The sequence below is a fragment of the Larus michahellis genome, chromosome 3 (genome assembly GCF_964199755.1).
Source record: "Larus michahellis chromosome 3, bLarMic1.1, whole genome shotgun sequence".
NCBI lineage: Eukaryota > Metazoa > Chordata > Aves > Charadriiformes > Laridae > Larus > Larus michahellis.
The window spans coordinates 132,112,481-132,128,228 of NC_133898.1; the positions used below are offsets into that span (position 1 = coordinate 132,112,481).

Below are 15,748 nucleotides of genomic sequence, written 5' to 3' on the forward strand. Positions count from 1 at the left end.
GGAGAAGAGCTCGGCACCTCCCTCTCCACGTCCCTCCTCAGTGGGCTGCAGGGAGCCATGAGGTGGCCCCTCGGCCGCCTTCTCTCCAGAGGAGACCAGCCCTGAGCCCTCGGCCGCCCCCAGAGGACGGGCCTCCCAGCCCCTTGCCACTAGTTGTTTCCTATAGTGTAGTGTTTCATTCATTTAAGTTTCATGGATGGCAGAACATTTGGGTCAGTTCTCATTAGCATAACACTGTAGCTGAGATTGAGTAAATTTGATCATGTTAAAAGTGGCTGCCCGGGGGAAGGGATTTTTGAGGAAGCCCTTATATATGGTGAGAAGCTTCCAGCAAACGGATGCTGATTTGGTCCCTGGTGAGGGAAGAGAAGATGAGACAATATGAGCAGGAAAAGCTGTGAAATGGGAATATAAATGGAAGATGAGTCTGGATTTGCTAGCCAAATGTCTGTGTTAACTTCTACTTCAAGAGGGGAATTGGATCAGCTGAAAGTGAAGTGACTCTGGGTATGTGGCCAGTTGATAGTGAATAGTAATGGTTGATGATTGACAATTAAAAGTTAAATTCTACCCTCTGTCTCCTCTAAGTACTTTGAGATAGGAACCCCTTTTTATCACTGTATATTGCCTGGTGCAGTAGGACTTTAACCATGACTGTAACGGTACAGGCCCGTGAAATAGCCTGTAAAAGGCATTACAGAACAGCAAAATGCTCAAGATGTTGGAGGAAGGAATCCAGGTACATCTTCGGATGCCACTACATATCTGAGGAAAAACAGGATTATGGTAAACTTGCTGCTGGGAGTGTTCATCTTGCATCTAAGCGAGTCTTGTAGCATTAGATACTTCCACAGCCCTAGCTATTCTCATGCCGGGCTTTAAACTCCGGCTTTGTCAGGTCCCCTCCCCTTCTAGCTTTCTTAGTGCTCACTGACGTCTTTAACACCTGGTGTGGATGTACTTGTGCTAGGTTAACTTCTGCATTTATTAACTAAAGAAATTATTGTGGCAGTTTCAATTGTGTAATCCATTCCTAAGTCTGTTCCCAAATTTCAGCTTTCACTTTGTTTCTCTCTGCTTGGATCAATTTCCCCTTGAGTTTTGTGTTTCATCACCTTCAGAAAATTCTTCCAGAAAGTTGTGTCTGAGTTCTTGAGACTCTTTGTGTCCCTTTCTTTGGGGTTGGAGTTGGTATTTTTTTGTGGTTAAACTAACTAATGATACCATAAAACATAAAAATCCCATGTATTGTTGCCAAAAGGCAGCTTTTACTACAAAACATCCTTTGTGCAAAAGTTTTCCCTCAAATATGCCCAGGCCTTGCTGCTTACGTGGCCTACAGTGTCTTCGCGTTGGGGTATGTCCCATTCCTGAAACAAATGTGCACAATCCTGTCCTGGAATGCTCATTTAATTAAAAGTTAACGAACAAAGTTCCTAATACTCAAATGAAGGATGCATGGTAGTAATCTGGTCTTGCTGTTCTAGAACTCACTTCTGTCTCCATCCTTCCTGTACAGGTGAATCAGCGCAATGTCCCAGGGATCGATAGTGCCTACCTGGCCATGGATACGGAGGAAGGTGTGGAAGTTGTTTGGAATGAGGTTCAGTTTTCCGAGCGGAAGAACTTCAAGCTTCAGGAAGTAAGTTGATGTGTTTCCCGACAAGATGCAGGAAACATACAATGCGCGAGGGTGGGATTATAGATACTGGTGACCTTTTGTGTGGATTATTGGCTGGATTTGGAGTGCTGCGCTGCTCAAATGTAGCAAATTCAGCTTAAACCTGGTCTGTGCAGAAAATGTGGTGGAGAGCTGCTGTTCTGCTATTTCCATGGTCTCTTGTGTTGATTTAGTCTTGGTGATCAGACCGTGCTCAGCTGAGGTGCAGTGTAGGATGAAATCAGATGCTGTTTGTTCTTCGCGTAGGAGCTTGAAGTGTACAGTGTTAAGGGGACCAAGACCCAAGAAGAAAGGAAGATGTGGGCTGATGTGGCCTTTGATGTAACATGTCTTTGTCTTTCTGATGTTAAGGAAAAAGTTAAAGCGGTGTTTGACAACTTAATTCAGCTGGAACATCTGAACATTGTGAAGTTTCACAAATACTGGGCCGATGTGAAGGAGAATAAGGCCAGGGTAAGTAAAGCTAAGTGTGGGGTTTTCTCACTGTATGTCCTGTAGGTACTTAGTGAAGCAGAGGGTAATGTCTTGTGCCTTGTGCTGCCCCTACAGGTGATCTTCATCACTGAATATATGTCTTCAGGGAGCTTGAAACAGTTCCTGAAGAAGACAAAGAAAAACCACAAAACTATGAATGAAAAGGTAACTCTTCTGTGTATGCCTGTTTCCACTTAGTGCCATCAGCCCCTGCAAGCTCCTTCAGCAGAGGATCCTGATGAGAAGGCAACCTGGTGATAACATGTGGCTGCAATTCCTTTTTATTACTGTAAAGTAGTTTAGTTGCAGGTTCTCTTGGACAGCAGTTTTGTGCTCTTTGCTTTGTTTCCAGCAGTTCTGCAGCTTCATAAGTATGGTGTGACAGGCACATCCCTGTCCATGTGTGCACACAGGAAAGAGGGAAGGCGTCTGTGTATGAGAAGAGTTAGGAGGGGAGGTGTGTTTCTTGACCCATGCAAATACATAGAAACTAAACTGAGTGGGGGAGTACTGATCCTCTAAATTCTTACCCAGTACAGGTGTGTAGGAAGTAAAAGCTAAGGTAACACAGAATGGAGCGTGTATTCCTTCATATGAATGGGCTATGAATTGCAGAACTATGGTTTAGTTCCTCTTCCTTGAATGATTTTTATCCTTTTTTCTCTCGTGTCTGTAGGCCTGGAAGCGATGGTGTACCCAGATCCTCTCTGCTCTCAGGTATGTGAGTTACTGATTTTGTGGTCTAGCCATCTGTTTAAGTGGAGCCTCTCTTGTGCTAGAATGTTAAGAGCTATAAACATACGTGCTGCCAAATGTTAGCAGACTTCATGGAATGGAGCCTAGAGAGCGCTTTCAGTCAACCAGCCTGATTTCTATCCCAGTCATGGTCAGCAGAGAGTCAACTGTGCTTCCTATAACAATCCGAGTCTTCAGTTAGACAGTATGGAAGCTTCTAGAATAGACGCACATGTGCAATGTAGGTTTTAGATCCCAACAGCTCCGACTGATGTGATAGTGAGTGTGGGAGTTGAGCATCAGAGAGCTCTCCAGAGCATCCAGCTTTATAACCTGGATCTAACCACGGCCAAGAGGCTGTTGCAAAGAAGTCTCAAAGAAATCAAATTCCACATGAGAGGAGTGAGGAAAATTGTCTTAGTCTTGGCAGGCTGTGGTCCTGTATCATGCAGTAGCTTCATGATTATTCTGGTGTGATATTGTTAGAAGTGTTTGTGGAGATGATGCAGGTCTTCTGAAGCCATCCGAGTATAACCCAGTTGAATAGAATGTGGGATTTTTTTGTTTTGATTTTAAAGACTCCTCTGCCTGAGCCAGAGTTGGTGTGTAGCTAGTAACAGCCTTGGAAAACAATAACCCAGATGTCAGAACAAGGCTCCTGCTCCATAATGAAAATTCTATTGCTGCTTGGCTAGATATAGCTGTTGATAAATAGTTGGGGTTCTAATAAGCTTTTGGGAGCTGACAGTCCTTATTTGTGCTGGCTGCTAACGTAAAACTAAGCAGAGTGAGGCACAAAACCAGGTAGCCTCAAATGTACCTGGGACCCTAGCACTGCCAAGCTTTATTTGTGCCAGCTGGAAAACTTGACCCGTCGTGTTTGTGCAGCACTGAGCGCCTTTTTGATGCCCTGTGAGCAGGGCCAGAATAAGGCTCTAATCTTTTTGGTATAAAATCAGAACCCTTTTAGCAGCAACCTAGCAGTATCGGGATTGATGAAATGGCTTCTTTACCCATGGTACCCTGGGTTTCCTGGGAACCGATCAGAGAAAGCTTTATTTTTATCTCATGTTCTGGAGGTTGTTTGTTAGAGACAATTGCTTAGTTTTCATGATTCTCTCCTAGCCTAGAGGTTGACGTACAGTCACTTAATTGTACCTCCCTGCTATTGTAAATCCCTGGCATGTGCCCATTGCCCTCCCGTTCTCTTCTGATGTTGGTTGGGACAGGGAAGGGATGAAGGGAGGGATTCCTGGCCTCAGCCTGACCAGTGCTCTATTCTGCATCTCTAGCTACCTCCACTCCTGTGATCCCCCCATCATCCACGGTAACCTGACCTGCGACACCATCTTCATTCAGCACAACGGACTGATCAAAATTGGGTCAGGTAAGACTTGTTGGAGGTGACCCTTGCCTATGAGACGAACTACTCCAACAGAAAAAGGCATCTAATCCTTTCAAAGTTATCTGGCATGATAATCATGTACGTACACATGTTCCTCCACATCAGTTGTGCCAGCAATTGCTAGTAGAATTCAATTCTGGGTGGACCACCTTCATGTGCAGGAAGGACTGATACTGCATACTGTTTCCCTTGTTACCCACTTCTCCAGTTTTTGATCTCAAAGGACTGACCCGAGAAATGGCACTGAAACTTCCTATGCACATTATCCTTGGATTCATCTTCTCTGCAGTCTTTTTCACATTAATACACAGAGTTCTCTTCCCAGTGTTGTGAGGCTTTGGGAGCTCTCCAAAGAGCTGTGTCCGCTGAGGCCACATGAGTGCTTCTTGTAGCAACCAACGCTTATAATCAAGGTTATAGACTCTGGCTGCAGCAAGCTGCTTGTCTTGGCATCCTCATCCAGCATCACTCACTTTGGCCTGGACTTCAGGGTGCTAGCTTGCCTTGGGCTTGTTTGGCAAAGACATGCCCCGTTCAGGCAGTCACCTGTGCTGAAATGTTTCATTTCGGAAGAAGGAAGTGATTTTTCTGGCAGTGCAGTGCATCCTTGCATACTCTGGGTTTTTCACCGTTGCTGTTCTTATGTCTCTAAAAATCTGTCTGCAGTCAGGGTGCATTATATTGTACTTTGACGTACCATTTCACGTGACAGCTTTGCTATCTGTCATCCAACTTCTGCAAGTATCCTCAAACCTGGAGTGTGCGCTTGCCACCCTGTAGGCTTTTGTCTGGGTGAATTCCTGGTTTGATGTTGACAGTGCACAGGAAAGAATGCTCTGCTTTGCCTGTCATCTAAAAATAGCCTCTCTTCAAACTGCAGACCTCTGTGGCTTTTCTTCCCATCAAAGAACTCTTGTGTTGTCTCTTTGTTCCAGAATTGGGGTCTCTGTTCTCTGTAACAAAGCCTGTACCCAGGAAGGTGGGGTCATGGCAGAAGGAACGCTCAGTTCTCTACCTGCGTGAAAACTTGGTGACGTCTTGCTCTTCATACAGGCTGATGGAGTTCACTTCGTCATCTTTCCCTGACTTAGCTCAAGCGGGAGGAATTTCCAAGAGTTGTGTACATCTGATACCTGTATGCTGGCAAGTGGAACTGGCTTCCTGGCATTCAGTTCAGGCCACTTACGGGAAGTCTATTGTAGGCTCGAGTACATAAGAGATCCCTCTCTTTCTAGTTTAGTCTGAAGGTATTATACAGGTGCAGTCTTTCTGATTGGTAGCCAGCACTTTGTTTGTAAAAACAAACCACTTGACATTGGTATCTAGAGACACGGCTTTTTACCAGAGGAGGCTCGGCTGATCAGCAGACGCGATGTTCTCAAGAGCGTTCAGAGGCTGTCCAGAAGAAGGGCGGCTCTTTGAGCGTGGGTCACAAACAGTTGCCTCAAGGATTTACAGCTTTGCCTGCTCCCTCCAGTTCCACAGAGCTTTGTCAGGCATGGCAGGAGGGACGGAGGCGGTGAGACTGAAGGGCTCCTTGGAAGAGTACCAGGTGTCTGCCTGCTGTAACAAATGTATCTTCAGTGAGAAGGGGATGCATGCTGGGAGCATGCTTAATTGCAGCTGCTCCCGAGCAAGCTTTCTTCTCCTCCACAGTTGTTACCCTTCTTTGCTCACCTTGTGTTCAGTAGCAAAATAATTTATCTGGGAGATTCTGGTCCTTTCTTAGATATAAAAGGAAGTGAGCACGAGAGGACTTGTGGTCAGAAGAGGAATCCTCCAGATGTGAACGCTGTGGCTCCAGCGCAGGCTGGAATTAAATTTGCCCATGTTGCAGAATACATTCGTATTCTTGTGTCCACCCCACTGGGAACATCAGAACTACACCATTGGAACTGCTGGCTGCAGCAGAGCTGGAGATTCTCTCGTACTGCTGACACTGCAGTAGCCAGACAGGCTGTTTTCACTTCCAGGCCCTCGAGCAGCAGTCACTTTGGGGTCACCGACAATGTTAGCCCCATGTTTATTGCTTCATGTCCTTGTTTCTTACAGCTGGCTGGTATCTGAAACTTCCCCGTGTTTACTTAAAAGAAGTGGGGCAGTAATTCTCATGTATCTAAGGTGAACAGTGATTCAGTGCACTATGATCTGCACTTTGATACTGTCTCTGTCCCCGGCACCATTCCAGGCTGCGCTCCTGAAAGCTCCTCTTCCCTCTGATTTAAGCAAAACAGAATTCTTGCTGAATGTGGGGCAAAAATGTGGGGAAAGGAAGCTCCTAGTGTATTCTGCAGAACATCCTTCTGTCTGCGAGGTGAGGAAGTGCTAGAAGAGTCGTGCCCGTGACTTGTCGCGCTGGAAATGGCCGGTACTTGTGTGTTCCCATAACACCCGTGTTTAGGTGTGAGAGCAGCCCTTTGCCTGTCGTTCCTCACTGCTGCTTCAGGCAGAAGCACAAGCGCTAGCAGGACTGAACACTGCTTTTCTTGTTCTACATGTAATTCTGGATCAGTCTCTCTTTTATTTTCTTTTTTTTCTAGAGCCACCTGTGCACTGCAGGAAGAAAATAAATTAATTTAGTAGCAGGGTATTGCTGTTACTATTGCACTGAGTTTTGGGAAGAGGGATGAAGTCTTTATATGCTGGGGGCTGTCTGCGGAAGAAAAAGGGTGTGGGAAAGAGGGAGGATTTCTCATGCTGCTTAAGTGCAAAAGCTGTCCATAATCCATTAATTTACTCACTTTATTTTTCAGTGCCATAAAGTGCAGGGCTAATAGATTTAAGGAGGAAGAGTGTCAAATGAGTGGGGAGCTCTGGAGAACTTGTGATCAGAACAGGAAAGACACCGATAGTTCTTAAACTTGCCAGTGGTGATCCCAGAGACTGGAATGTTCCAGCTGTTTTCTGGAGTTGTGGTCAGGTGAAAACGTTCCTTGTGAGAGGCCCAAGCTGTTTTCTGTGTACCCTTCCCCAGGATCCACGTGTGAATTTCTTGTCTAGCAAGTGGACCTGCGAAGGGAGCACGTTGCAGGGTGTTTTGCTGCGAGCGGTCGCAGGTACTCTGAGCACGAAGGAGAGCGGTGTGTTTAGACGGGATGGATGCTGCTGCCTCTTGAGCAGCATTGGGAGTTGTGTCTTGTAATTCTCATCGGGAGTGTAAGAACCAGTCACAGGTGGAAAGAGGTGATGGGTTTTGAATTAAAAATCCTTTTGGGCAGCTCTTGGAGTGCCCTAACAGAACTGAGGCCTCAAACTGTAGTGTCTTGTAATATCTTCTGGTGCCCCTGAGACATGGCCGCGTATCGGCATGTGCTGAGTGAGACTTCAGCAGAGCTAGGGGGAAGCTCAATGTTGTGCTAGCGCATTTCCAAACAGTGCCTCCAGGCACTCAGCTGATGCGTGTGTTTTCCTGTCTTCAATGTACTTGACCTCTAGGACTCGTTATGTATTTAATGGCAGTCTGTCCAGAGTCGTCTTCCAGTTCAAGGCCAAGGTGCCAGGAGACCGAGTCTTACTTGGTATTATCTCTGCTATTAAATTATGTGGCCGGGTGTGTAAGTGTGGGTTCTGCTGCCAAGATCCATGCCCAGGAGAAGCTGCTGGGACGTAGAGAAAGGTAGTTGTCTGCTGAAGGGGTGCTACGGGACTGTAGGGCGCTCGCAGACAGAAGAGAATTTCCAGCTGCGTAGCCTCAGCGTCAGCCGTGATTTTCTATTTGGTCAGAGGTGTCTTGTCTCCCTTGCCCAGCCTGGTTCTCAATTAGAAACGCTAATGTTCCTTATGTACATTTATTTTTAGAAGGTGACTGGAGGCAGGGCCAGATTCTCAGTCTTGTCCGTGTTTTGCCATGATTCTGACCTAGCTGTCTCTATCAGCGTTAAGTGCTTGCTATTTCATCAACTCATTGACTTCTATCTTGTTTTACTTCCCGCTTACGGGCTGCTCTGTTACCAACAGTCTTTCATAGGATATTTGCTAATGGTGAGCAAACTTCTCCGCTCCTGTGATGTGACTACCACTATATATGTAATGTACATTATTTGTGTGTGTATATATATATATTTATATATATATGTGTGTGTATATCTATATTTGTAACACACACAAACATACACACTCTAATTTATTTCTACCGTGTTCCCTTGCTATAAGGCTGGATGTAACACCGTTTGGCTCAGGTGCATCCTCCTGTGAGACCTTGTGTTCTGTGCTGGGATGCCGACTGTTCCCGGTGCTCTCAGCCTAAGCCTTACAGAGAGGGAGCACCGCCATTTGTGAAGTCTCCTGGTTGTTAGTTCTCCTCCTCTCCTTGTTCCTAGAGCGTGCTAGTCTGTGGACCCTTGTGCATGCCGGCTCCTGCATGTCAAGCCAAGCCGATGCGTTGTTCCGAGCTCTTCCCGGCTGAACTTTCCACATACATTAGGCTCTGTCCTGCTGCTGCTCCGCTAGACTTGGCTGGGCACCAAACCTGGACTAGCCCTTGCTTTGTGCTTGGCTATCCAATTGCTTGCTTGTAGTTTTAACTCCTTAGATGTTTTGTTTCTAAGATGAATGTTTCAGTGAATGTGTCTGGCTCCCGATGGCCAGAGAGACGTCCCGCCCAAATGAGTCCCTGATTGTGAAGTAAGGTTTGCTATTTCTGTTCCCCCGGACAAAGCTCTGATTTGGGGGAAACTTGTGCAGATGAGGAGGGAGTTGGGGTGCCGGGGGCTGGAGAAGAATTTGAGTGCTGCAATTTGTAACTCTATTAAATAGAATGCCATGTTTATGTTTAAAATAATTTTTTTTTTTTTTTTTTTTGCCATCAGGGTTGTTCTCGATGGTTAGAGATTGTTTCTGCTGTGTCAGGAACCTACCAACTGTCAGCTGGAGGTGGTGGGAAGGGGCTCCCTCTGTGTGCGGGAGGAGGACGTGGTGTGCTCTCCGCGTCGCCGGCGGAGCAGAGGCTCTCAAAAAGCTCAGTCTGGGATCTTGCGTAGCTGAGGGGGAAGCTAATGTCTTTGGGGCTTGCGGCGCTGGGAGGCCAGGTTTCCTTGGGGATGGCTGGTTTGCCGGAGCGCTGCGAGTCGGGCAGGCTGGGCTGCCTTTCGGGTGGCAGAGGTGAGGGGACATGCAGCAGGGTGGTGGTCCAGAACCAGCCCAGAGTGGGGACACGACTGAGTCTGGGCTCTGGCGGGGGCTCAGTCACGCTGACGGCAACAAGGCGGAAGACCAACAAGCCATTTTTCAGGAATCAAGTTGCCGCTGCGAGCAGAACAAAAGGCCTTTGTTCTGCCAAGGCAAGAAAAGGGCTGCAGACAGTGGTCTTCAGGCTGGAGAAGATGCTGCGGTACCTCTCTTGTGCTGAAACAGCATCAGTGGCCTTGAAATACTGAGCTTCCTTGGCTGGTTTCACAGAATCACAGACTGGCAGGGTTGGCAGGGACCCCTGGAGATCATCTAGTCCAACCCCTGCCAGAGCAGGGTCACCCATAGCAGTTTCCTGAGAACTTGTTTTAACAGTACTGTCATGTCACTATGTACTGTTCATATGAGAGCTGGGAATTGTTTAATCCTTAGATCTTGAACTGTGATTTGGGTTTGAAAACACTAAATGTAGGATATAAAGCTCCTGTTTTGCTTGAGCGTTGAGCTAATAAGGTTGTGAGTGACATGCTTTCGTAACTAATCTTATTTTAGTCATTACTTCACTCTCTTGGATTTTGTTACCTGATGCTTAAAGAGTTGTCATGCTGCTATTAACAGACACCTGAGGCACTTAATAGGTGATGTGGAAATAAAATAGGGGTTACTAGGATATTTTGGATCTGTTTTTTTTTTTTTTTAACTGAGGCAAGTGTGGTTTAGAGAAAAAATAATAGACAGTTGAAATCAGCGAACATGGACAAATCTATTATAAAAATGGAAAACTTTTTCACCCGTGTTGGCATTCGTTTAGGAAGATATAACATGAGTTGATGTAGTTTACCTTCTCGCCATACAGTTTTGTGTGCAGAGCCAAGCATGTCCCCTGCCAAGCCAAACACTTTCAGTTGCTTAGAAACTCGGCGAAACTGAGGCAGACTTTCACAAGCAGAGGAAGAAGCTTGTCTCTGACTACAGGTGCTGCTGGGAATGAGATGTGGCTTGAGAGGAACTTTTTTTGACCAGAATGCTTCAGAAAGTCCAAAGTGGTATGCAGGTTACTTTTTTTTTTTTTTGTCTCGCCTTGGTCTGTGTTCGAGTCCCTGAGACTCCCAGTAGTGTAAAAGCCTGTCATAAAGTGAAGATTCTTCGTATTTGGATTGTTCTTGAGAAACTGTTGAACAAACCGGATGGAATAGCATGAGGTTTATTTCTAGGTGTGATAAATTGACAAACATCTCATGATCTGGCTGCCACTAAAGTGGCAAAAATGGTTACCAGAGACCTGCCTTGATTTCGTATCTAAGCTCACCCCTCAAGGCAGGAGGAGCAGTCATAGGTAAGTGACAATCGGTGGGCTTCTAGTTGCTGGGGTTAGTTTCTGAAATTGCCACTAAGACCAGACTGAATGTGCGTGTGTGTGATGATGTGCTGTGTGCTTTTGTGGGGAGGGTGTTGGTTTGTTTTTAAACTCAGATTTAGTGGTAAGATTTGGTGTCTTTGGCTTTATTGCAAAGTCACTGAGTGGAATGTGTACTTAACAGATCTACCTCCTGCTGTGCCGTGATGGTAATGAACTCTCATTTTTATTTTGCAGAAGGTTTAAAAGCTGGCTCTTGCTTCATGTGCTTGCCTTACTTGCTCAGTATACCTTCTGTGTGCTGCTATGAGTTACCTCATTCGTGAAAACACCAGAAAACAATTATCTTCTAGACTGGTTGTCATTTTCAATTAAATAGGATCTTCTGAAAAGGTTTCAATTTCCCAGTTTAGTGCTGCAGGTTATAAGAACTTGCCTTTTCTGTCGTCAGATTTATTCTTTGTGTTGCATTGAAGGCACCTGCTGCTTCAGCTTTGCTGGATTGTGTTTTTTCTGTGCCTTTCTGTGGATTCCCAGGATAGGTTGGGGAATATCTTATAGTCATCCAGGTCTTCATCTACCCATTTTAGTATTAGTAAGGCAGTTACACGTGTCTGCTCCTTTTGGGGTCCTTTGGTTGAAGGCATGTGGAACATTAGCATTTTAGAAGGCTCCTTTGTGCCAGTTCTTGAAAAATCACTTGAATACAAACTTAGCAAGTATTTTACATCTACAGGATGAAATGCTCAGCATTCTCCCTAATTGCTGAACAGTTTTATTGGAATTTTATGTGAAATTTTTTTGTAGAAGCAGAGGCAGTTGATGCAGGAGGACTGTAGAGATGCTGTCCAGTCATGTGAGGTTAGGAAAGCCAAGCCCACCAGTTGGATCTGGCAAGGGATGTGAAGGGCAGCAAGCAAGGATTCTACAAGTAAACAGCAATAGGAAGGGTAAGGAAAATGGTGGCCCTCTGTTTATTAGGATAGGGGCCTTGGTGACAAAGGACACACAGGCCAAGGTGTTCACTGCCTTTTTTGCCTCAGTCTTTACTGCTAAGGCTGGCCTTCAGAAATCCCAGGCCCTTGAGGCCAGAGGGAAAGTCTAGAGCAATAAAGACTTACCCTCGGTGGAGGAGGATCAGTTCAGGAAACACTTTAAAAAAGACTGCACGTACCTAGTTCCATGGGGCTTGACGGGATGCACACACAAATGCTGAGGGAGCTGGCTCCTGCCATTGTAAGGCCACTGTCCGTTGTCTTTGAAAGGTCATGGAGAATTGGAGATGCTCCTGAAGACTGAAAGAGAGCAAATGTCATTCCTATCTTCAAGAAGGGCAAGAAGGAAGATCTGGGGAACCACAGGCTAGTCAGCCTCGGCTCTGTCCCTGGGAAGATGATGGAGCAACTAATCCTGGAAACTATTTACAAATACAAGACAGACAAAACTGTGGTTGGGAGTAGTCAGTGCGGATTTATGAAGGGGAAATTGTTCTTGACAAACCTGATAGCCTTCTGCAGTGAGGTGACTGGCCCGGTATACAGGGTAGAGGTATGGGTTAAATAAGTGAACAGTGCAGTGGGTTGAAAACCAGCTGAACATCTAGGCCCAGAGGGCTGCGATCAGCAGCACAAAGTCTAGTTGGAGGCATGTCACTAGTGGTGTACGCCAGGGGTAAATGCTGGGGCCAGTACTGATTAACATTTTCATTAATGACCTGGACAGTGGGACAGTGTGCACCCTCAGCAAGTTCACAGATGATACAAAGCTGGGAGGAGTGGTGGTACACCAGGTGGGTGTGCTGCCGTTCACGGGGACTCGGACAGGCTAGAGAATTAAGCAGAGGGGAGTCTCTTGGTTCATCAGTAGGAGGACTGTAAAGTCCTGCAGCTGGGCAGGAATAACCCTGTGTACCAGAACGTGCTCAGGGCTAACCTTCTGGAAGCCAGCTCTGCAGAGAGGGAACTTGGGGTCCTGGAGGGGAGGTCCTCCGGACCATGAGCCGGCAACGCACCCTGACAACAAAGGTGGCCAGCGGCATCTTGGGTTGTGTTGGGAAGAGCATTGCTGGCAGACTGGGGGAGGTGATCCTTCTTCTCTCTGATGCATCTGGAGTGCTGTGCCTACGTCTGAGCTGCACAGTACAAGAAAGAGATGGACTTAATGGAGTAAATCCTGCAGAGGGCCATGAAGGCAATTAAGGGACTGGAGCGTCTGTCCACAGGAGGAGAGGCTGAGAGAGATGAAACTGTTTGACCTGGGAGGAGAAGGCTCGGTGGGATCACTTCAGTGTATATAAATACCTGATGGGACAGAATGAAGAGGAGGGAGACGGTCACTTCTCTATAGTGCCCACGGGCAGGACAAGAGGCGATGGGCACAAATTGGTATACGTGAAGTTCCATCTAACACAAGAATAAACTTTTTTTACTTTGGGGGTATCAAACCCTGGAACAGGTTGCACAGAGAAATTGTGGAATCTTCCTCCCTGGTGATAATTCAAACCAGACACGGTCCTGGGTGACTTGTAGCTGCCCCTGCTTGAGCAGGGGGTGAGCTGTATTCTCAAGAGGTCCCTTCCAACCTAGACAATTTCATGATTTAGGCCTTGAGGCGTGTGGGACAAGTAGTGTTTTCCCTCTGGCTTCTGCTTTCAGGGGATGAGCTCTTCTAGTTATTAAGTCTTTCAAGGTCATTTGTGCAGCTTCACTGGCATGTTGTGAAACAACAGTAATCAGAGTCTGAAATTCAGGGAGGTTAAACTTGAAATACTCAAACTTGTGGACCCTAATTGCATTTTAATCAAATATGTATGTATGCAAGTTCAAAACTTCTGTTAAGCAGAGCCAATCAAAACATAAAATAATTTTCATAGTCTTGTTTCTGAGGACTTTGTTTTCCAGTGTGTGTCTTCTGGGAGTAAAAGATTCCCCAGAGTAGCTCAGTCCGTAGCATTTCAGTGAGTATCTTTTCTTGTTTTTCTGATTGCATGTAATTTTTGCACTGTGATGTGAGGCTACGGCAGTTAATCAGTGCCCTGCCACTTCAGTTATGAAAGAACTGAGCAAGAATGGCAGTCCTGCTGCCCCTTCATCTTTCTGATATAAATACTGCATTGCAGTTGGATGATGCAACCCAAGCAGGGGTTTCCCCGGTCCGTAGGACCTTCGTTCCTCTGGTCTAGAAATTAGAACTTGTTTTTAAGTGCAGATTTCAGATCTCCCTACACACTTTGTTCGGAATGAAGTTGTTCGTACCATGAACTCTTCCAGATAAAGTGCTAATAAGCTCCTGAGTCCCTGCTTAAGAGCCTGCATGCAGCCAGGATCGACAAGTACTTATCTTACAGGTCCTCTTTATCTCTCCTAGGTCTACGGTCTTGCATTTCCTGCTCTGCCTACTTCCGCTTTCTGCTTCCATGTAATGGATGTGGTCACACATGTTTTATTTAAACATGAAAACATCATCCACTGCTTCACAAGAAACCTGACACAGCATGATTGTTTTCCTTCCCATCATTCATTTGTATGCCTTCATATTGACATGAGCCAGCAATGTGCCCTTGCCACAAAGATGGCTAAAGATGTCCTGGACTGTGTTAGGCAAAATACTGCCAGCAGGTCGAGGGAGGGGATCCTTGCCCTCTGCTCAGCGCTGGAGAGGCCACCCCAGGAGCGCTGGGTCCAGTGTTGGGCTCCCCAGCACAAGAGGGACATGGGCAGGCTGGAGAGAGCCCAGCGAGGGGCCACCAGGATGCTGAGGGACTGCAGCATCTCTCTGGTGAGGAGAGGCTGAGGGGGCTGGGGCTGCTCAGCCTGGAGCCGAGAAGGCTCAGAGGGATTAAATCCATGTGTGTAAATACCTGGAGAGGCTGTGCCAAGAGGACGGAGCCAGGCTCTTCCAGTGGTGCCCAGTGCCAGGACCAGAGGCAACAGGCATAAAATGGACCACAGGAGGTTTCCTCTGAACATCAGGAGACACTTTTCCAGTGTGAGAGTGACTGAGCACTGGCACAGGTTGCCCAGGGAGGTGATGGAGTCTCCATCCTTGGAGCTATTCGTAAGTTGTGTGGCAACTGGGCAACTGGCTGTGGGTGTCCCTGCTGGAGCAGGGGGTTGGACAAGGTGACCTCCAGAGGTCCCTTCCAACCTGAACCATCCCATGATTTTATGATTCTATATTTATTTCTGTGGAGAGGGATACCTCTTTCAAGGTACATGAGTTCTTGTATGATGCCAGCTCTCTGTTGCGAGTACCACTGGTTCTGCTTCAGCAGTGTTTTCTCAGAAGTAAGACGTGGACAATGTTTTAAGAAGAGATTAGTTATACAATTCAATGGATGTGGCAAGAATGAACATGGATGTGAGCAGCCGGGGGATTGTTACCTGGCACTGGTAACTATGTAGTGACCGTCTTTGCCTCTTCATCTCATTAGATATTCAACTGTTAAAAAAAATAATAAAATCCTCTTTCTTCTGGTGCTCAATGTTGCAAGTAACTTTGCAGACACTGTTTACAATCCCTGACATAGATCTGCAGGGCTGTAGGATGCTTGTGTTCTGTGATCAACTTAAATCTGCCACTGCTTTTCGTGTTTGACTGGGTGGTTAATGGCTTGCTGCCTCTTTTTGTTTCCAGTAGCTTCCTAGTTGCTTATTTTCTAGGCTTTGCCCTCCCTAATAAAAATGCGTTTGTCATCTTAGTGTGCAAATGAAATGAACTGTGAAATGTCCTGGTTTTGTGCAGCCTTATGCTCTTCTGCAGTGGTGAAAATGCCTTGAGTGTATGAGTGCAGGGATAATAATGTGGCCTCATACCTATCCTGTGGCCATCCCTTTATAGTTGCACTCAGCTGGTTATTTTTGGGTCCCTGTGGTGCTGGTATGGTGCAGCACAGGTAACGTGTTAATTGTCCCTTGTTGCTGCGTTGCATAGCAAGCCTGGGACGAATCTGAAGGGTTAGTTGTCGATC

General features: G+C 46.4%; 1 protein-coding gene across 2 annotated transcripts in view; it reads left to right on the forward strand.

The window, feature by feature from the left end:
- Positions 1-15,748, forward strand: part of NRBP1 (nuclear receptor binding protein 1) — a 43,610-nt gene that overhangs the window by 16,397 nt on the left and 11,465 nt on the right. The window contains exons 3-8 of one of the 2 annotated variants that reach the window (XM_074582366.1): positions 1,520-1,642; positions 2,033-2,134; positions 2,231-2,320; positions 2,832-2,872; positions 4,183-4,277; positions 8,253-8,276. In XM_074582366.1, the coding sequence (XP_074438467.1) occupies positions 1,520-1,642; positions 2,033-2,134; positions 2,231-2,320; positions 2,832-2,872; positions 4,183-4,277; positions 8,253-8,276 (475 nt within the window). The remainder of the gene's footprint in view (positions 1-1,519; positions 1,643-2,032; positions 2,135-2,230; positions 2,321-2,831; positions 2,873-4,182; positions 4,278-8,252; positions 8,277-15,748) is intronic. The other variant, XM_074582367.1, reaches the window with a different exon arrangement.